Source organism: Pseudophryne corroboree, chromosome 5 (genome assembly GCF_028390025.1).
Source record: "Pseudophryne corroboree isolate aPseCor3 chromosome 5, aPseCor3.hap2, whole genome shotgun sequence".
Lineage (NCBI taxonomy): Eukaryota > Metazoa > Chordata > Amphibia > Anura > Myobatrachidae > Pseudophryne > Pseudophryne corroboree.
In genome coordinates, this window is record NC_086448.1 from 500,539,472 (window position 1) to 500,560,648 (window position 21,177).

At 47.1% G+C, this 21,177-nt stretch overlaps 1 protein-coding gene across 1 annotated transcript in view; it reads right to left on the reverse strand.

The window, feature by feature from the left end:
* Nucleotides 1-21,177, reverse strand: part of VPS4B (vacuolar protein sorting 4 homolog B) — a 144,447-nt gene that overhangs the window by 86,150 nt on the left and 37,120 nt on the right. The window contains exon 3 of the mRNA XM_063923019.1: nucleotides 2,289-2,445. Coding sequence (XP_063779089.1) covers nucleotides 2,289-2,445 — 157 coding nt within the window. The remainder of the gene's footprint in view (nucleotides 1-2,288; nucleotides 2,446-21,177) is intronic.

Genomic DNA, 21,177 nt, shown 5'->3' on the forward strand with positions numbered 1-21,177 from the left:
GGGTTAATAGATAGACAGTGTCTAGTTAGACAGTCAATAGATAGACATTAGGTCGACAGGGTCAAAAGGTCGACACCAAAAAGGTAGACACCATGGTTTGTTTTTTTTACATTTTTGTGGTTTGTGTGGATAGTTTTGTCACCTGGGACCCCCAAATGTAGAAAGGCTTCACTTGCCATAAGGTTTATAACCAGCTATATGCTCACATGGATAGAGAAGGTATGAATTGGTACAAAAACATGTTAAAAAAACAAAACAAAAACATTTGTCTATTTCATGTCGACCTTTTGACCCCGTCAACATAATGTCGGTCTAACATATGGGGCGGAATTCAAATGTTTGAAAAGTTGGTTGGGTGTCTGTTTTTTCCTATTAGATAGGAAAAACATTTGAATCTCCCCCATGGGGTCTATCTAGACACTATCAACCGGATACCCACTGATGCATACACAACTGAAGAGTTGATTTTGATTAACTTTTGGGGGAGACAGATAAGGAATTACCGTGATCTGCTATGTCACAAAGACATAGGGTCCTACAAAGCGCTAGAAATATAAGCCTATTTAAACAGCCATTTAGTCTAGATTTGGTATTCGCTCTTCATGGGCCATTCAAAAGGCTAGACAAATGTAGGAGCCTAGAAGCAAAAAGTGTAAGCTCACAGTAACATCACTTTGCCTAACTGAGCTTACAATCTCAGAGGTCTGATGAACACATGGTAAAGAAGTTACTAGAAAAACAATTCATAGAGAAAATGGAATAAGCCCAATTGGTTCAGATGTCAGAAAGTATTCGATGGGTTTTAAAGCCAGGTTCTTGTTGTAAAATAGATGCAGCAAACCCATAACCTGCAGGCTGCTGCATCGGAGGTTTGTGCCGGATGGGACTGTCACATGGCCGGCAGGATCTAGAAGAAAGCACTGGAGACACATCTGCCACCGGGAGACAGTTCATCATATTGATGTATCATCCAGGTAGATATGGCGATTGTCAACCTGATCCATGATCAACAAGTCATAACACTTCCAAGACCAGCATTTCCTTCACTATAATTAAGCAATTTCACAACAAAGGTGCCAACCCTGGAGGCAGAGGCTGACCATAAGCCTGGGTCACTACCAAGGTGGTTTCCCAGTCAAAAAGAGCAAATTAGTCATCCTTCCAGAAAGGGATTATGCTTGGGAGGCCCACCACTGGTAAAACAGGAAACTGCATTGAAGATGGTTCTTTGGGTCTTCAGCGTACTTTTGCAGTAGGCTTACCTAGTTTAGTACCTCAGATCTGAACTTTTTGCAAGGCCTTTGTTAATAGTCAGACATTAACCATGAGCTCTTAAACTTTAATTGCCAGATGTATGTTGCATGCTGCAGTGGTTGCTACATCTCTGACCAGAGCCTCATGTGAACACTTGACACCATTATACTTTATAGGGGGGGGGGGGGTTCAATGGTTTCTCCCTGCGGCCGCCACTAGATGGTGCACAACAAAGCAATTCAATTGTTGCTCTAATTGGGCGTGGTGACCCATGGGAAACAAATTTCAGCTTGCAGCCCCCTTTGCTGGCATTCTGAAATGTGCGAAGTGACCCATTTGGGCCCCCAAATGGCACAATGAGATCGTGCCCCTTAGTTTAGTCCGTTTTACATGGCTAAACCAGACACTAATGAGCACGATTGGCACAATAAAATATATCAATTGAATCTCGCTCTTGTGATTCCCATCACTTTAGACAGAAGATCGGGCAGCGTATCACTTGAATTCCCCTGAATGTTCACTTTCACAAAATACCATTTTGAAGTTTAGAAAGAACTCTAAAACTAACAAAAAGCAGGACTTCCAAAAAGGTGGCTATTCAGGGAGGAACAAAAAGCCACCAGATAGCTAAACCCACATAACCAGTAAGGAGATGTTAGTATGGCAGCACAGGTAAACTGCACTGATCATGCACTTGAATTGGGAGACCAACACAACACAAACCTCATTTACAAATCTACATTATTATTTGTGTTAAAAATCTGGGGCAGGTAGAAGTAGCCGCTGTGAAGTTTTACAGTTGATAAAATGTGCAGAAGACATGAGAAAAATTATAAAAATAACTCAGAAATAAGTACAAAGGCAAAAAACAAACCCTAAACCAAAGAGGACTACTAAATCATGTTTGCTCAACGTGACGGAATAAATAGGATTTAAATTTACATACTGAAATACACTTATTACGTTTTAAATGTAATAAGTGTAAGAGTGTAGCCATGACATCATTGTAAAATATTTTTGAAAAAAAACCATACCCTTTGTCTTCAGCAGGACGAGGCCCTCCCTCTTTTACTGGCTTTGCAGGAACAGCTTCCTTTTTCTTTAGGTAAGCCTTCAGCTGTTCTGCTCGGTCAAGGTATTCTATGCACTTTGATCGGATGCTCTGTTTTGCCTTTTCACCCTGTGTGTCATCTAAGAATGATAAAAATATATTCTCTGCTGTAGAATTCATTCATGTGTGCACACCAAAACATAACAATTTGAAATCATTATTCATGCAGACAAAAAAAAAAATAAAAAAAAAATAGGATTTTAATACCTACCGGTGAGTCCTTTTTCTCTTAGTCCGTAGAGGATGCTGGGGTCACTTCAAGAACCATGGGGTATAGACGGGATCCGCAGGAGACATGGGCACTAAGACTTTCAAAGGGTGTGACCTGGCTCCACCCTCTATGCCCCTCCTCCAGACTCCAGTTTAAGGAACTGTGCCCAGGGAGACGGACATTTCGAGGAAAGGATTTATTGTTAAACCACAGTGAGCATCTTACCAGCTCACACCGCAAGCATGCCGCAGAACGTGGCATTCAACAGAACACAAGCCAACGGCATGAAGAAATTTGCAGCAATATGCTGACAAAAACCGTAACACAACCTGTGTGTAACCACAACCAATAACTGCAGATACAGTATGCACTGGGACGGGCGCCCAGCATCCTCTACGGACTAAGAGAAAAGGATTTACCGGTAGGTATTAAAATCCTATTTTCTCATACGTCCTAGAGGATGCTGGGGTCACTTCAAGACCCATGGGGTTATACCAAAGCTCTAGAACAGGTGGGAGAGTGCGGATGATTCTGCAGCACCGATTGACCAAACTTGAGGTCATCATCGACCAAAGTATCAAACTTGTAAAACTTAACAAAAGTGTTTGATCCCGACCAAGTAGCTGCTCGGCAAAGCTGTAACGCCGAGACCCCCCAGGCAGCCGCCCAGGACGAGCCCACCTTTCTACTAGAACAGGCCTTCACCGATTTCGATAACAGCAATCCAGCCGTGGAATGAGCATGCTGAATCTCACCACAGATACAGCGCGCAATGGTCTGCTTGGAAGCAGGACACCCAACCTTGTTGGGAGCATACAGGACAAACAGAGCCACTGTTTTCCTAATCTGAGTCATTCAGGCGACATAATCTTCAAAGCTCCAACCACATCCAGAGACTTTGACTCAGCGAAGGTGTCAGTAGCCACAATAGGTCGGTTCCTGTAGAAAGAGGAAACCACCTTCGGTAGAAAACGCTGACGGGTCCTCAATTCAGCTCTATCTTCATGGAAGATCAAATAAGGGCTCTTGTGAGACAAGGCCGCTAACTCAGACACCCGCCTTGCAGATGCCAAGGCCAACAGGATGGCCACTTTTCAAGTGAAAAAAGCAACTTCACCTTCTTAAAGGTTCAAACCCACGTGATTGAAGGAACTGCAACACCACATTATGATCCCATGGTGCCACTGGAGGCACAAATGAAGGTTGGACGCACAACACGCTTTCCACGCAAGACAACTTCCGGAAGGGAAGCTAATAGTTTCAGAAAGAAAATTGCCAATGCTGAAATCTGGACCTTAATGGAGTCCAACTTCAGTCTGCATTCCCTCCAGCCTGTAGGAAATGGAGAACATGCCCTAACTGAAACTCTTCCGTTGAAACTTTCTTGGATTCACACCAAGAAACATATTTTCTCCAAAAACGGTGGTAATGTTTAGACGTTACTCCTTTCCTGGCCTGAATAAGAGTGGGGATGACTTCCTTGGGAATACCCTTTCGGGCTAGGATCCGTCGCCCAGTTATGCCGTCAAACGTAGCCTCGGTAAGTCTAGGTACACGCACAGCACCTACCGTAGTAGGTCCTCGCGAAGAGGAAGAGGCCCAGGATCTTTTAATGAGCAACTCCTGAAGATCTGGGCACCAAGCCCTCCTTGGCCAGTCTGGGGCAATGAAAATTGCCCGAACCCTTGTTCTTCTTATGATCCCGAGAACTTTTGGGATCAGTGGAAGTGGAAGGAATACATACACAGACCGGAATAGCCACTGGGTCACCAGAGCATCTACTGCTATTGCCTGAGGGTCTGGAACAATATTTCTGAAGCTTCTCGTTGAGACGAGAAGTCATCATGTCTACTTTAGGATACTCCCAAAGACTCGTCACCTCTGCGAAGACTTCTTGGTGGAGGTCCTACTCTCCCGGATGGAGATCGTGTCTGCTGAGAAAGTCTGCTTCCCAGTTGTCCACTCCCGGAATGACAATTGCCTACAGAGCACTTACATGTTTTTCTGCCCAGAGGAGGATCTTCGTCACCTCTGCCATTTCCGCTCTGCTTTTCGTTCCGCCTTGCTGTTACATTGTCCAACTAGATCTGCACGGGGTGATCTTGAAGAAGATGTACCGCATGTTGAAGGCCATTGTAAATGGCTCTCAATTCCAGCATGTTCATGTGAAGGCAGGCTTCCTGACTTTAGCATTTTTCTTGGAAGCTTTTCCCTTGAGTGACAGCTCCCCAGCCTCGGAGACTTGCATCCGTGGTTACCAGGACCCAGTCCTGAATCCCGAACCTGCGTCCCTCTAGTAGGTGCGAGCTGTGGAGCCACCGCAGGAGTGAAATCCTGGCTTTCGACGACAGGAATATCTTCCGGTGCATGTGCAGGTGGGATCCACTCCTCCAACAGGTCCCACTGGAATACCCTGCCATGGAACCTGCCAAACTGTACGGCCTCGTAGGCCGCCACCATATTTGCACTGATGGATCGACCCTCTTGATGGTTTCAAAACTAGTTTTACCATTTTCTGGATTGCCAGAGCCTTTTCCACCGGAAGAAAAACTCTGTCCAGAATCATCCCGAACAAAAAAGATAATCTTTCCTGGAAAATTTATGATCCAACCGTGTTGTTGGAGTATGGACAGGGAGAGTGCAATGTTTTGTACCACCCGCTCCTTGGATCTCGCCTTTATCAGGAGATCGTCTAGATAAGGAACTATATTGACTCCTTCTTGATGCAGGAGGACCATCATCTCCGCCATCACCTTGGTGAAAACCCTCGGCGCCGTGGAGAGGCCGTAAGGTAACGTCTGGAATTGGTAATGGCAATCCTGAATTGCGAATCTCAGATAAGCCTGGTGAGGAGGTTAAATGGGAACATGCAGGTAAGCATCCTTTACGTCTACAGACACCATGTAGTCCCCCTCCTCCAGACTGGAAATCACTGCCCTCAGCGAATCCATTTTGAACTTGAATCGTTTCAAGTAGAGAGATTCAGATTCTTTAGGTTTAGGATCGGTCTGACCAAACCGTCCAGCTTCAGAACTACAAAAAAGGCTTGAATAAAACCCCTCCCCCTGTTGAGACAAAAAGGTACCAGGACTATGACCTGATCCTGACAATTTTTGTATTGCCGCTGTTACTGCTTCTCTTTCTGGAAGAGAAGCTGGCAAGGTCGATTTGAAAAATCGGCATAGGGGGAACGTTTTGAAACTCCAGCTTGTATCCCTGGGACACCATCTGCAACACCCAGGGACCCAGGCAAGACAGAATCCAACCTTGGCTGAACAGTTTGAGACGTGCCCCCACCCGAGCGGCCTCCCGCAAGGGAGCCCCAGCGTCATGCTGAAGATTTGGCAGAAGTAGGGGTAGACTTCTGCACCCAGGAACCTGAAGCCACTGTGGACTTTTCCCTTTCCCCTACCTGCAAAGAAGGGGGAACCTCTCGCTTTTTTTGTATTTATTGGGCCGAAAGGACTGCATGTGAGAGAGACATGTCCTTTTTGCCGGTGCAGGCGCAGAGGGCAAAAATGACGACTTACCTGCGGTAGCCGCCGAGACTAACGCATCTAGTCCATCGCCAAATAAGGCCTCACCTTTATATGGGAGAGCCTCCATATTTCTTTTGGAATCTGCATCCGCGTTCCACTGGCGAATCCACAACGCCCACCGAGCCGATACTGCCCTGGTAGCGGCTTGTGAACTCGAGTCCAATATCTTTCATCGCCTCTAGCATGTATGCGGTAGAGTCTTTGATATTCCCCAACTTAAGAAGTATCTCATCTTAATCAATCGTGTCAATTTCTGATGACCGCTTTCAGACCATTTTTCAATAGTGCGACTCACCCACGCGCAAACAATAGTGGGTCTGAGTAGCATACCATTTGCAACATAAATGGATTTTAATGTAGTTTTCACCTTTCGGTCTGCCGGCTCTTTTAGTAATGCCGGGCCCGGTGCAGGGAGAATTACTTTCTTTTGTCACCCTGGACAGTGCACTAATCTAACACCGGGGGTGACTGCCGGGAAAGAATATATTAAGCTCGTGGGAGGGACTCTTATTAGATCTGTTTTCCTAGAGTCCCTATAGTCGACACAGGACTTAAAGTCCGTGTCGGTATCAACAGTCATAACATTTGTAAATGGACTTTGTGAACAGGGGGGGGGGGGTGGCCTGCAGATGGAAGAACAGTATCCTGAAAAAACACATCTTCCACATATCCAGTGTCAGTGTCAGTGTCACACGCCAGAGGCGGCGTTCACCGCGCTTACCCCAGCGTGCCTGCTGGTCTGTGTTGCGGCCTCCGCCTTTGGTGGTCCACGGGCTCCGGCGTCTGGCTGGCGCTGGGGCAGGGGCGCCGCCATGACACCCGGCATCACATGGGTGGGGAGCAGGTGACGTCATCAGACTGTTCCGCCAATCCAGCGGAGGCGAGAGATTCAAAGTCAGACGCCGGGCAGAACCTCGGCGCCTGAGTATCGTCTTTTCCCCTGAAGTGGATGCCAGTGCTCTTGTTCCCGGCGAATCTCTCTGCAGTTGTACCCCAGTGTCTCCGGCACTTCCAGGTGCCAGTTGCTGCACAGTTTCCAGCGTTCCCAGCGGCTGGTGTGTTCCTCTGCGGTCCAGTCACCAATGCTTCTTGGAGTCAGCGTGGGCTGCGGGCTAAACACCGCTCTCAAGTTCTACAAGTCATCAGTGTCTTTAAACACCGCTCTCAAGTTATACAAATCATCAGTGTCTTTAACCACCGCTCTCAAGTTCTACAAATCATCAGTGTCTTTAAAATCATCACTCACAAGTTCTTCAGTCACCAGTATCTTTTACCATCACTCACAAGTACTTCATTTACTGGAATCTTTAACATTGCTTACAAGTTCTCCTATAGGCCTGGACATTCCCCCATACGTTCCTTCTCTGCTATGTGACATTGTGTTGCTCCCTTCCTGCAATAAAGTTCTTCAATATTTTCACCAAGCCTTACTGTCAGAGTCCTGTATGAGGAAGACCTATATCAGGCCATCCCTGTTCCGACCCAACTGTGGTTCCTCTTCCCTACCATCGGAAGAACCCCCGAGTTCACAACACCCCCAACCTAGGTCAGTGACAGTATACTCAGGCCTCATGGACCCGGGGGATCGGAGCCCAGAGGCAAGTACCATCCAGGACTTGGTTTCCCGAGTACAAAGTCAGGAAGCAGCACATGGCCAGGAATTATCTGGCCGGCTGGATCAAATTCAGACTTCTCTGGCTTCAGTAGTGCCGGCCCCAGTTCCAGTTACCCGCTCCAGTGGTTGTCTCTAGTAATGTTCAATCCTTCTCTGGAACCAGGTCACGCCTTCAGCTCCCTACTCCTTCTCGCTATAATGGGAATCCAAAGAATTGCCGTGGTTTTCTCAATCAGTGCGAGGTACATTTTGAACTCCTTTCACATAACTTCCCTACTGATCAGTCCAAGGTGGCATACATTATTTCTTTGCTCGAGGGTTCAGCGTTGGATTGGGTGTCTCCGTTATGGGAGCGCTCGGATCCATTGGTTTCTAGTTACACCAATTTCATTACGTCATTCCGGAGTATCTTTGATGAGCCCGGCAGGACGACCGCTGCAGACTTGCTCCGTGTCCGACAAGGCTCTCGTTCAGTGGGACAGTATGTGATGAATTTTTAGACCATAGCCTCAGAACTGCGCTGGAATAATGATGCCCTCCGGGCTGCCTTTTGGAACGGGCTCTCCGATCGTCTAAAGGACGAGTTGATCACTAGAGATTTGCCAGATTCCTTAGAACAGTTGATCTCGCTCTGTGTAAAGGTGGATCTTCGCATACAGGAACAAGGTGGCGAACGTAGTCTGTCAGATCGATCAAGGGTCCGATCTCTTCCGTCTAAGCAAACGGTTATTTCGAGTCCTGACGAACCCATGCAGATTAATCGATCTCGGCTGTCCCCAGAAGAACGTCAGCGTCGTCGTGAGGGTAGACTCTGCCTCTACTGTGGAGCCGCGGATCATTTTCTCAAGTTTTGCAAGTCTCGCCCGGGAAACGGGCAGTCCTAGCTTGTTCCGGAGGAGTCGAGCTAGGGGTTTCTTTTAAACCTTATCCGACAGTGGACTGTTTACTCTCCGTGTCTCTGTTTTCTGAGTCAATAGCCAAACCCGTTAAGGCTCTGCTGGACTCAGGGGCTGCAGGGAATTTTATTTCCCTTTCCTGTGCCCAGAATCCGGGTTTTCAGTTACTGTCGGTCGAACGACCTTTTACGTTGACTGCTATCAATGGTATCCAAATTTCTAACGGTCTGATTTCAAGTTGTACAGTACCAATCAAGCTGCAAGTGGGAGCTCTGCATCAAGAACACCTGGAGTTCCTAGTGATTCAGTAGATGCCCCACGGTCTGGTTCTTGGCCTTCCTTGGCTTAAACTTCACAACCCTCACGTCGACTGGAGTTCAACACAAATAACATCTTGGAGTCCATTTTGTCATTCAAATGGTCTCACTCCTGTCTACCCGCTCCGTGTATCTTCCAAGTCAGATGAAGGGCTCATTCCGGAGGCCTATCGGGAGTTTTCAGACGTGTTCTCGGAACAGGCGGCCGATCAGTTACCACCGCATAGACCCTGGGACTGCCCCATTGAGCTGATTCCGGGGAAAATGCCACCTCGGGGTCGCACCTATCACTTACCATTACCCGAGACCCAAGCTATGTCGGACTATATCAAGTCTAATCTGCAGAAAGGATTCATCCGCCCCTCTACCTCCCCGGCGGGGGCGGGTTTCTTTTTTGTGAAGAAGAAGGACGGAGGGCTGAGACCATGTATTGACTATCGTGGTCTAAATTATGTCACCATTAAGAATAAGTATCCTTTGCCGCTCATCACGGAGCTTTTTGATAGTTTGCGGAGCCCGAGTCTTCACCAAGCTCGATTTAAGGGGAGCTTATAATTTGATACGTATCAGACAGGGGGACGAATGGAAGACGGCCTTCAATACCAGGGACGGGCATTACGAGTATCTGGTAATGCCGTTTGGCCTCAGCAACGCCCCTGCCGTCTTCCAGGGATTCATTAATGAAGTCTTTCGGGATATGCTATACCTAAGTGTAGTGGTATATTTGGATGACATTCTGATCTTTTCTAAGAATCTCACAGAGCACAGAATACAGGTCAAAGAGGTGGTACTTCGATTGCGAGAGAATCATCTTTATTGCAAGATTTCCAAATGTACCTTTGAGGTCCCTTCTATTCCATTTCTTGGTTACATAATTTCGGGCACGGAGCTTCGTATGGATCCAGAGAAACTCACTGCCATTCGGGACTGGACTCACCCTCTTTCCTTGAAAGCGGTACAACGATTTCTGGGTTTTGCAAATTACTACCGGAAGTTCATAAAGGGATTCTCTACCATTGTGGCACCTATCACTGCCCTAACCAAGAAGGGTTCTGACCCAAGTCATTGGTCCTCTGAAGCTGTAGCAGCGTTCGCTCAGTTGAAGGCAGCCTTTATGTCCGCTCCAGTACTTCAACAACCAAATTTTTCAAAACCATTCTTTTTGGAGGTTGATGCTTCCACAGTAGGCATAGGTGCCGTGCTTTCGCAGTACGCTCCAGACAGGAAGTTACATCCATGTGGTTTCCATTCTCACAAGTTCTCTCCTGCTGAACGGAATTACACCATTGGAGACGAAGAGCTTTTGGCAATAAAATCTGCCTTGGAGGAATGGAGATACCTTTTGGAAGGTGCTAAACACCTAATTACAATTTTCACGGATCACAAAAATTTGCTGTACCTCAAGACGGCCCAGTGCTTGAATCCCCGTCAAGCTAGATGGGCGCTCTTCTTTACTCGGTTCTCGTTTGTTATTAAGTACTGGGCTGGGACTTTTAACACCAAGGCTGATGCTTTATCCCGTTCCTTAACGGCTTCGGATGAGGAGAATTCCGTTGAGAAGGCTTTGATTCTCAGTCCAGTTTCTATGTCAGCGGCTCCCACCGCTCTGGGTCCTCCTCCTGGGAGAATGTCTGTGCCAGCTAAATTTCGACCAAGGTTGTTGCAGTGGGCTCCGATTTCCAAGTTTTCCGGTCATCCTGGAGTTCAAAAGATGTGGGAGTTTCTACGAAGATCTTACTGGTGGGACACTATGAAGAAGGATATTCATTATTATGTCAACTCATGTCCTCAGTGTGCTCAGCACAAAATTCTTCATCTGCATCCTGCGGGGTTGTTGCATCCACTGTCCATTCCTAAGAGGCCTTGGACCCATATCTCTATGGACTTTGTCACCGAATTGCCCCTCTCCAAGGGTCACAATACTGTCTGGGTAATTACTGACCGTTTCTCCATGATGGCACATTTTGTACCTTTGACCGGGTTACCATCAGCTCCCAAGTTGGCTTTGTTATTTATCCGAGAACATTTCCGCCTGCACGGGTTACCTCAGGAAATAGTCTCTGATCGGGGGGGGTACAATTCACTGCAAGATTCTGGAGAGCTCTCTGTACGGCCTTACAAATAAAACTCAAGTTTTCATCCGCTTACCATCCACAAACCATGAACGCGTCAATCAAGATTTAAAAACTTTTCTCCGTGTTTATCTCTCCCCCTCGCAAGATGATTGGGTGGAACTGTTGCCATGGGCCGAGTTTGCCCATAATCATCTGTACCACTCTTCGACTGGCGAGTCCCCATTTTTCATTAATTATGGATTCCATCCTCAAGTTCCAGAATTACCCATTTGTCCTCCGGAGGATGTTCCTGCTGCAGCCTCTACTCTCCGGCACTTCATTCAAATTTGGAGTCGAGTTCATGCTAACCTCAAGAGAGTCTCCGGCCGCTATAAGTTCTTTGCAGATAGGAAGCGACGAGCAGCTCCCCAATACAAGGTTGGTGACAGGGTATGGCTCTCTACCCGCAATCTTCGGTTAAGGGTGCCCACTATGAAGTTCGCTCCGAGGTTTATTGGTCCTTACCCCGTGTTACAAATCCTGAACCCGGTTGTCTGCAAATTGGGATTGCCTTCCCACCTCCGGATACCAAATTCCTTCCATGTCTCTCTCCTTCGCCCCCTTATTTTAAACCGGTTCCATTCAAAGTCCCCGAGGCCAACCTCTGCAGAGACTGAAGCTGGAACGGACTTTGAAAATCAAAGCTATTCTTGACTCTCGTTATCTTCACAAGAATCTACAGTATTTGGTGGAGTGGAAAGGTTTTGGCCCCGAGGAGAGGAGCTGGGTCAAAGCTACTGAAGTTCTGACTCCCCGACTGGTGCGGATTTTCCATTCCAGACATCCAACAAAACCTGGAAAGTGTCCGGGGGACACTCCTGGAGGAGGGGGTACTGTCACACGCCAGAGGCGGCGTTCACCGCGCTTACCCCTGCGTGCCTGCTGGTCTGTGTTGCGGCCTCCGCCTTCGGTGGTCCACGGGCTCCGGCATCTGGCTGGCGCGGCTCCCGGCGGTACCCCGGGGCAGGGGCGCCGCCATGACACCCAGCATCACGTGGGCGGTAAGCAGGTGACGTCATCAGACTGTTCCGCCAATCCAGCGGAGGCGGGAGATTCAAAGTCAGACGCCGGGCAGAGCCTCGGCGCCTGAGTATCGTCTTTACCCCTGAAGTGTATGCCAGTGCTCTTGTTCCCGGCGAATCTCTCTGCAGTTGTACCCCAGTGTCTCCGGCACTTCCAGGTGCCAGTTGCTGCAGAGTTTCCAGCGTTCCCAGCGGCTGGTGTGTTCCTCTGCGGTCCAATCACCAGTGCTTCTTGGAGTCAGCGTGGGCTGCGGGCTAAACGCCGCTCTCAAGTTCTACAAGTCATCAGTGTCCACCGCTCAAGTTATCAGTGTCTTTAACCACCGCTCTCAAGTTCTACAAATCATCAGTGTCTTTAATCACCGCTCTCAAGTTCTACAAATCATCAGAGTCTTTAAAAACATCACTCACAAGTTCTTCAGTCACCAGTATCTTTTACCATCACTCACAAGTACTTAATTTACTGGAATCTTTAACATTGCTTACAAGTTCTCCTATAGGCCTGGACATTTCCCCATACGTTCCTTCTCTGCTATGTGACATTGTGTTGCTCCCTTCCTGCAATAAAGTTCTTCAATATTTTCACCAAGCCTTACTGTCAGAGTCCTGTATGAGGAAGACCTATATCAGGCCATCCCTGTTCCGACCCAACTGTGGTTCCTCTTCCCTACCATCGGAAGAACCCCCGAGTTCACAACACCCCCAACCTAGCTCAGTGACATGCAGTATTAGATACAGCCTATTGATATGATGCATACTACCACGTACTTCTTTCACCCATGCAGGCTCTTGGTGTGTCGGTATCGCCACCACCTTACAACTCTGTGTCCCTACGATGGCTTCCTCCAGGGAGGAACTCCCTGCCTCAGACATGTCACACACGTGTACCACACACACTCACAGACACACTGGGACTTATAGGGAACAGACCTCTGTCAGATGGACACAGAGGAAAAACCAGCTCACACAATCTGTGAAACATATCATTGAAAAACAGACCTGCAGCGCTTTTATTATTAGAATACAAGCACCATACACATCTCCTTCCCCTGTTTTTGCATCCTGATACATGTCAGTAGTGAAGGGAGGACCAGAGTTTCTCTTGTGAGGAGAAAATGGTGCCGATTAGTGTGCTGGCTTAGTGAGGAAGAAGCCCCGCCCCCGTACTGGCACGCTTCACACGCTCTTAAATAAATAGTTAATTATACTGGCGGGGTAGGACAATGTGCCTTTTGCCATAAACTAAGATTTATGCTGCCCAGGGTACCCCCCCTGCGCCCTGCAGTTGTCAGCAGTGTGTGTGTGAGCTGTGAGGAAGAAGCTCCGCACCCGTAATGGCGCACTTCCTTCCCGCAATTTTCAACAAATATTTATACTGGCGGGGGCTAGGACAGTGCCTTGGCACAAATGTCCCCTCATGCCAGTGTCAGAATGAGGATTTATATGCTGCCCAGGGCGCGTCCCCCCCCCCCCCGCACCCTGTAGTGTGGGAGCATGGCGCGCAGCGTGCGATCGCTGTGCGGTACCTCAGAAGCCGTCACTGAAGTCTTCTCTGCTTCTTCTACTCCCCTGTCTTCTGGCTCTGCAAGGGGGGTGACGGCCGTCTCTGGGAACGAGCATCTAGGCGTACCTAGTGATCAGACCCTCAGGAGCTAATGGTGTCCTGTAGCCAAGAAGCAGAGCCTTTAAACTCACTAGAAGTAGGTCTAACATCTCTCCCCTAAGTCCCACGAAGCAGGGAGACTGTTGCCAGCAGTACTCCCTGAAAATAAAAAAACCTAACATAAGTCTTTTTCAGAGAAACTCAGTAGAGCTCCTCAGAGTGCATCCAGTCTCACTGGGCACAGATTCTAAACTTGAGTCTGGAGGAGGGGCATAGAGGGAGGAGCCAGTTCACACCCTTTGAAAGTCTTAAAGTGCCCATGTCTCCTGTGGATCCCATCTATACCCCATGGTTCTTGAAGTGACCCCAGCATCCTCTAGGACGTATGAGAAAAATAAATAAAAAATGGATCTTATAAAAGCATAAACAAACGCATCATATACAAATAGAATGGAGAGCTGTACAGAACATTCTTCCAAAATAACGAGACAGCAAGTTTGTAAAGAAAATGTAAAAAAAAAAAAAAAAAAGTTTACCAGCAGCCCAGATTTAAAAGGCAGTGACTAAAAAAACGGTATGCATACTAAGGGAGTAATGCAATTGTTGGCAAAGGGTGCGACTTGCCGTTGCCACAGCGTTTAAATGCCGGCAACGGCAGTTCGACTCAAAAGTACTCGCTACCCTATGGGGTAGTGAACACTTTCAGCGTGGCAGGTGTCGCGTGGATTCGGTCGGGCGAGATCATCAATGACAACTGAATTCCCACCAGACAGATTGTACCCAACAATGACCATCATATAATTGCTCAGAAATAATCGTTATGGTAGACTTACTGTTGATTACGCTATTTCTCCTAAGGCCACAGGATAAACATTGGAAAATGAGGTAGCGTCAGCGGGATTGGCACCAAACGATCAAAGCTTTCGGCCTCCCAGAATGCAACGGGCCCATCACTATATCCCCGCCTCCTGGCTCAGGCAATTCAGTTTTTTGTTTTGTGCAGCAGGAGCCAGACCATGGTCAATTGGGCTGCTGGTTTTTAGCAGCCATAAGCTTTTTTTTTTTTATTATTTTTATAGTCTTACTATATTTTTATAAAAAGAACCTTATACATACCTTTAGAAAGTGTCACTCCAACTCCTCCCTGCCGGGTTGCGACAACGCTTACCCACGTGTACAGTGCTGTTTTTCGGCCGGAGTCTGTGTAGGATGTACTAGCAAGTCCAGCAGATGTTACCAGGCTTTGGCCGGAGTACGCGGAGAAGGTAAGACATCTGTTCTGCTTAGTAGGGGAAACGCGAGACATAGCCGCACTGTTTCGGGGTGGAGACTACTGAACAATCGCTGATGAGTCTGCCACCTCGGGTGCACCAGCGCTAGGCCTCAGGGATCATAGGCTCCAGGGGTAGTATGAGGCCATGATCCCTAGGGTTGATGTCAGCAGTGGGGAGTCAGACGCTCCCTTGGTCGCTCCTCCCCGTTGGTTCATGACCAGTTTCCTCCAAGTTTCTCGGCATGAACTGAGTTCCAGATTCCGTCTGAGACGCTGTGTATCGAAAAGGACCCAGTAGCAGCATAGGCAGCTGTATGACTGATGCGTAGGTGTTCACTTGGGCGTCTGTGTTCACTGGGCGATTGTGTACACTAATAGCGTCTGGATCCACTCAGCGTTTACTAACGTACTGATCAATCCGGGAAGCAGGGTGAAGTCTCCCTGTATCCCACGCTCCTGAGCCGGGTGATACATGACTAAGTCTCTATCTACCTTTGGTACGAATAGTTGAATAAATGCCTGATGCATATGAGTCTGTAAACTGTTGCTGCTGTTTTCGTTTGCTGTGCGACTGAATACGTATAAACTCCTATATAAAGTAAATGCAGTAATATTTCTCCTATGTACTTGAAAATGTATCTGTAGTTGATTATGGGCTCCTATTGCTTATTATACTAATGTATAACCTGTGACCGATTGCTAGTGTAATTGCTGACTTCACTATTTTCGGTCAGTTTCTGTGTATTCTGATCCTCAATGCTGGTGCAAAGCAGGAAGGGATCGGATTGTACGTCACTTTAACACATTTTAAAGTGATTGCAGTCACAATTTGTATAGTAAGTCTGTAAAGGTGTGTGATTTATTTATCATGTCTTAAAAAAAAAGAGGCAAGGGTAAGGAGAATACACTCTCCACAGCAGCACCAACACTGATGTCATGTTTGTCTTGCAAAGCTGGGTTAACCTCTCAGGATCTGGTTCAAAATAGATTATGTGCAAATTGTTTTAGCTTTCACCAAAGCCTTTTGAATAATCCGAAGCAGGCGCAGTTTCAGGTTGAACCCCCATGGGCTACTTTTGCACAGACATTATCCAGTATAACTGAGTGGATAATGCCAGCTCCTATACCAGGGATAGGTTACCCTGTTAACCCTTACATGCAACATTCCACCTGGGGGTTATCATATACAGTACAGGAATCGGCAGCCTCTCAACAGAAACATGCTGAAAGGCCAGTGGTAAGTAAATCACAGACATGAAACAACATCTTCACAGTCTACACATGTTTCAGATGAGGACTCGTCAGAGGATGAGGACCCATCGCACTCCAAGTCTGCGTACAGAGATGAGGAGGAAGGCTTCAGCTCAGTGGACATTCCTGAGCCAATTAGTGCTATGAAAGCTATTCTATCCTTAGAGGAGGCAGTAGAGCCTTTGTTAAAATTCGAGGCACCAGTGTTTAAAAGCCCCAAAATAATTAGGACTGAGTTTCCTGGGTCAGAACAGCTGACGGAAATTATGCATGAGGGTTGGGTTACACCCAGTAAGAAGTTTAGAATTCCAAGGAAATGGAATTCCCATTAGCCTCTTCTGGCTGGGGACTGTTTCAAAAGGGAGGTGGCTCCCAAAGTAGACACGCATGTCATGTGAAAATCTACATTACCTCTGTCTTCAACATCTTTAAATGATGTCACGGATAAGAAAATAGATGGTTTTCTAAAAACCATTTTCTGATTGTCTGGGGCAGTCATAAGACAAGCCATGGCTTCAGCTTGGATGGTAAAAACAGTGGCAGCCTGGGATGACGCATTGGACGATGACCTTTCATTGGCATCTAGAGAGCAAAAATCCCATATCAATCCCATATCCCATATCATTTGCACATATCAAACAGCAGCTATTTTTATGGAAGCAGCAGCCTTGGAAATGGGTCCAATTGCCTCTCAGGCATCAGCCTCAGCAGTAGCAGCTCGCAAAGCTGTTTGATTATGTACATGGAAAGCTGACTCAGAATCTAAGAAGGTTCTGGAGTCTTTGCCTTTTACTGGAGATATTCTTTTTGGTAAAGAATTAAACAGTATTTTGGAGTCAGAAACAGATTCAAAGAAAGTAAAGTTTCTTTCTACACACAAATCCAAGCCCAGATTTCCAGCTTTTCTGCCCTTTTGGACTCAAGGAAATGCAAAAGGAAAGGGTTATGGCAAACAAACAGTCTCAATCCGACAAGTCTGGTGAGACTAAAAAGCACTGGGCTACCAGAGGCCGGCTTCCAAATCAGAAGAGAAACCATCAGCCTGATGGTGCGGGTCTCCACCCTCCTCAAAAGGTTTTTTTTTTTTTTGTACAAGACCGTTTATAGTGTAAACGAAGGCAAGGGCTTTGTAAGAGGTAGTTCAGTAGTTGCTTCAGTCAGGAGTGATAATTCCAGTTCCTCCTGCACAACGAGGACAAGGTTTTTATTTCAACCTGTTTCTAGTCCAAAAGACAAATGGGTTGTTCCGGCCCATACTCAATCTCAAAGTGCTGAACAAGTACATTTGGGTGCCTCGGTTTCATATAGAGACTTTACGTTCCATTATTTTGGCCATGGAGCCGGAGGATTTTATGGTATCCCTGGATGTCCAGGATGCTTACCTTCATGTTCCTATAGCACTGTCCCATCAGCGCTCTCTCAGGTTTGCCATCCTCCAGCAACATTTTCAGTTTCAGGCCCTACCATTTCGACCGGCCACAGCACCCAGAGTGTTCACCAAAATTATGGTGGCAATGGCAAGATTTTTCCATACCATGACGATTTATTAATCCTGGCACAATCTCAGGAATTGCTTCAGTGTCATCTGCGGCAGACAATAGCTTGTTTGCAGAGACACGGTTGACTCAAATTGGGCAAAGTCATCCCTGGTTCTGTCACAATGGATGATTCACTTGTGGGCCATGTTGGATTAGAGTCTTCAGAGAATAATTTTACCTCTGAACAAAATATCCAGAAATCAATCAAGGATTCAGAAGCTGCTACACAGTCAAAGGGTATCCATTCATGCAGCAATGCGTGTGATGGGGTTGATGGTGTCGACATTCGACATGGTGGCGTATGCTCAGTTCCACTCAAGGCCTCTGCAATGTCTTATCCTTTACAAATGGAATGGTTTTCATCAGACAATAAAAGACAATATGCAGACTATGGTCCTTCCTCTGGAAGTAAGGAGGTCATTAGCCTGGTGGCTGCAGACATCCCATCTGGACAAAGGGAGACCTTTTTTGATATCAGATTTGGAAATTCTGACAACGGATTCCAGCCTTCAGGGCTGGGGGGCGGTGTCAGGATTGAGTTGCTTCCAGGGGCAGTGTACCAAGGAAGAGAGCTGCATGCCAATAAATATACTGGAACTTCGGGCCATATATATGGCACTTATTCAGGCAAAGGACATCCTTCAGGGGAAACCAGTACAAATCTGCTCGGACAATGTAAAGGCAGTACATTACCTCAACAGTCAGGGAGGAACTCGCAGCGGGAACACAATGAAGGAGGTAAATCACACGTTAAAGTGGGCAGAACTTCATTATCCAGCCTTGTCCGCAGTGTTCATTCAGGGAGTCCTAAACTGGGAAGCGGATTTTCTTAGTCGACACACCATTCATGCAAACGAAGAGGCTTTACACACAGAGGTCTTCCAAATTCTGGTAGACAAGTGGGGGTTACCATAGATAGATCTCATGGCATCCCGTCAGAACTACAGAGTTCCCGCATACGGGTCAAGAACAAAGGATACCAAAGCGATCTTTGTGAATGCCCAGTCAGTGAGATGGGACTTTCGTCTAGCCTATGTGTTTCTACCTATCGCTCTGTTACCCAGGGTGATGCGAAAGGCAAAACAAGGAAGGGACATTGTGATACTAATAGCTCCGGCTTGGCCCAGAAGACAATGTTACACAGATCTGCAGAGATTGTCGATGGATGTTCCATTCCTACTCCATCAACATCCAGATCTACTGTTTCAAGGTGCTTGCTATCACAAGCACCTGGATCGACTATCTTTGACGGCATGGCTGGAGTCTCCATCCTGAAAGCAAGAGGTAATTCAAACATTGCTCAGAGTAAGGAAACCTTCCTCAGCTCGCATTTCTCACCGAATATGGCAGGCCTATATTCAATGGTGCAGTGAACGGAAATTTGTTCCTAGGTCTTTCAGAGTTTCCAGAGTCCTAGCATTCCTTCAGTTAGGAATGGACAAAGGTCTAAGGGTGGCTTGAGTGCAAGTGTCAGCATTGACTGGTTCCAAAGGAAAATTGCTAACCTACAGGATGTGCACCTTTTTTTTCCAGGGAATGCTGCACATTCAACCTCCTTTTGTTCCTCCTACAGTGCCTTGGGACTTAAAGTTTAATCCTAAAGGCCCTTCAAGTTGCCCTATTTGAACCACTAAAACAAGTAGATTTTAAATGGGTGACAGGTAAAATTCTTTTTCTACTGGCTATTGCTTGAGCTAGAAGAGTTCAGATTTACGGGCACTGTTATGTCACCCTCCTTTTTTCTGAATGAATGGTTTATTTTTATCCAGATAGAGCGGTTTTCAGAACCAAATCTGGGTATCTTTCTAAGATGGTGTCTAAATTACACCTTAATGAAGAAATTGTAGTCCCGGCCTTCCAAGGACCAGCCCTTTCTGCAGGAGATGCATCGTTGGACGTGGTCCGTGCTTTAAGGATCTACGTGGATCGTACCAGTGCCATCAGAAAAACGGACACACTCTTCGTTCTCTACGGAGGATGGCCTGCTGACGAGCAGACACTGGTGAAGTGGCTTCGAATGACTGTTTCAGAACCATACTCTCAAGATGATCTCCCTGTTCCAGCTAATGTCTCTGCTCACTCTACTCTTAAGGTAGGTCCATCATGGGTAGCACAACGTGGTGCTTCAGCAGAACAGATAAGTAAGGCAGCCACATGGTGTTCCATTAATACATTCATTAGACATTATGCCTTTGATACCTTTGCCTCTCAGGACGCTGAATTCGGGCAAAGGATTCTCCTGTCCAGTCAGGAGCGTCCGCACCACTAAATTGCTTTGGGACATCCCAATGTAATCTTGTGGCTAACCTGTGGACCCTGCAGGAGAAATGATCGTTATGGTATACTTACCGTTGATAACTCTTTTTCTCCCAAGTCCACAGGGATCTCCCTCCTTACCGATTTTTCAAATCAGGCTTGCCAGCTCTGCTGGCGGACAGGACTGTCCTGCAAGAAGCCATCCAGAAGTTGGTGGAAGCACAGGTCATTGTGCCAGTACCACTTCATATGCAAAACAAAGGTTACTATTCGAACCTTTTCGTGGTACCGAAACCGGATGGTTCGGTCAGGCCCATTCTGAACTTAAAATTACTAAACCCCCTTTCTGAGGGAGTTAAAGTTCAAAATGGAGTCTCTAAGGGCAGGGATATCAGGTCTGGAGGAGGGGGAATTCCTGGTATCCCTTGATATGAAGGATGCGTACCTCCACATTCTGATTTGGCTGCCGCATCAAGCTTATCTTCGATTCGCACTGTTGGACTGTCATTTTCAGTTCCAGGCCCTGCCATTCGGCCTCTCCACAGCACCAAGTATTCACCATGGTGTTGGCGGAAATGATGATTCGCCCCCGCAGACAGGGGGTGAACATAATTCCATATCTGGACGATCTGCTGATAAAAGCATCGTCCAAGGAGAAGCTGTTACGGTCCATAGCTCTCACGACCCAGCTTCTCAGGGAACATGGCTGGATCCTGAATCTTCCAAAGCCCCATTTGGAACCAATCAGGAGGTTGTCTTTTCTGGGAATGATCCTCGACACGGAAGTGCAGAGAGAGTTTCTTCCAGAGGAAAAAGCGTTGGGGATACAAACAAACAATGGTCTGGGATGTCCTGAAGCCCACCCGGGTTGTCTGTTCATCAGTGCATTCGCCTTCTGGGAAAGATGGTGGCCTCTTACGAGGCCCTGCAGTACGGGAGTTTTCATGCTTGGCCCTTCCAACTGGATCTCCTGGACAAGTGGTCGGGATCCCATCTACACATGCACCAGAGAATAAGTGTCACCAAAGGCCATGATTTCGCTCCTCTGGTGGCTGCAACTGCCTCAACTTCTGGAGGGCCACAGGTTCGGGATTCAGGACTTCTAACAGATGCAAGTCTCCGCGGCTGGGGCGCAGTCACTCAAGGGAATACCTTCCAAGGAAGGTGGTCAAATCTG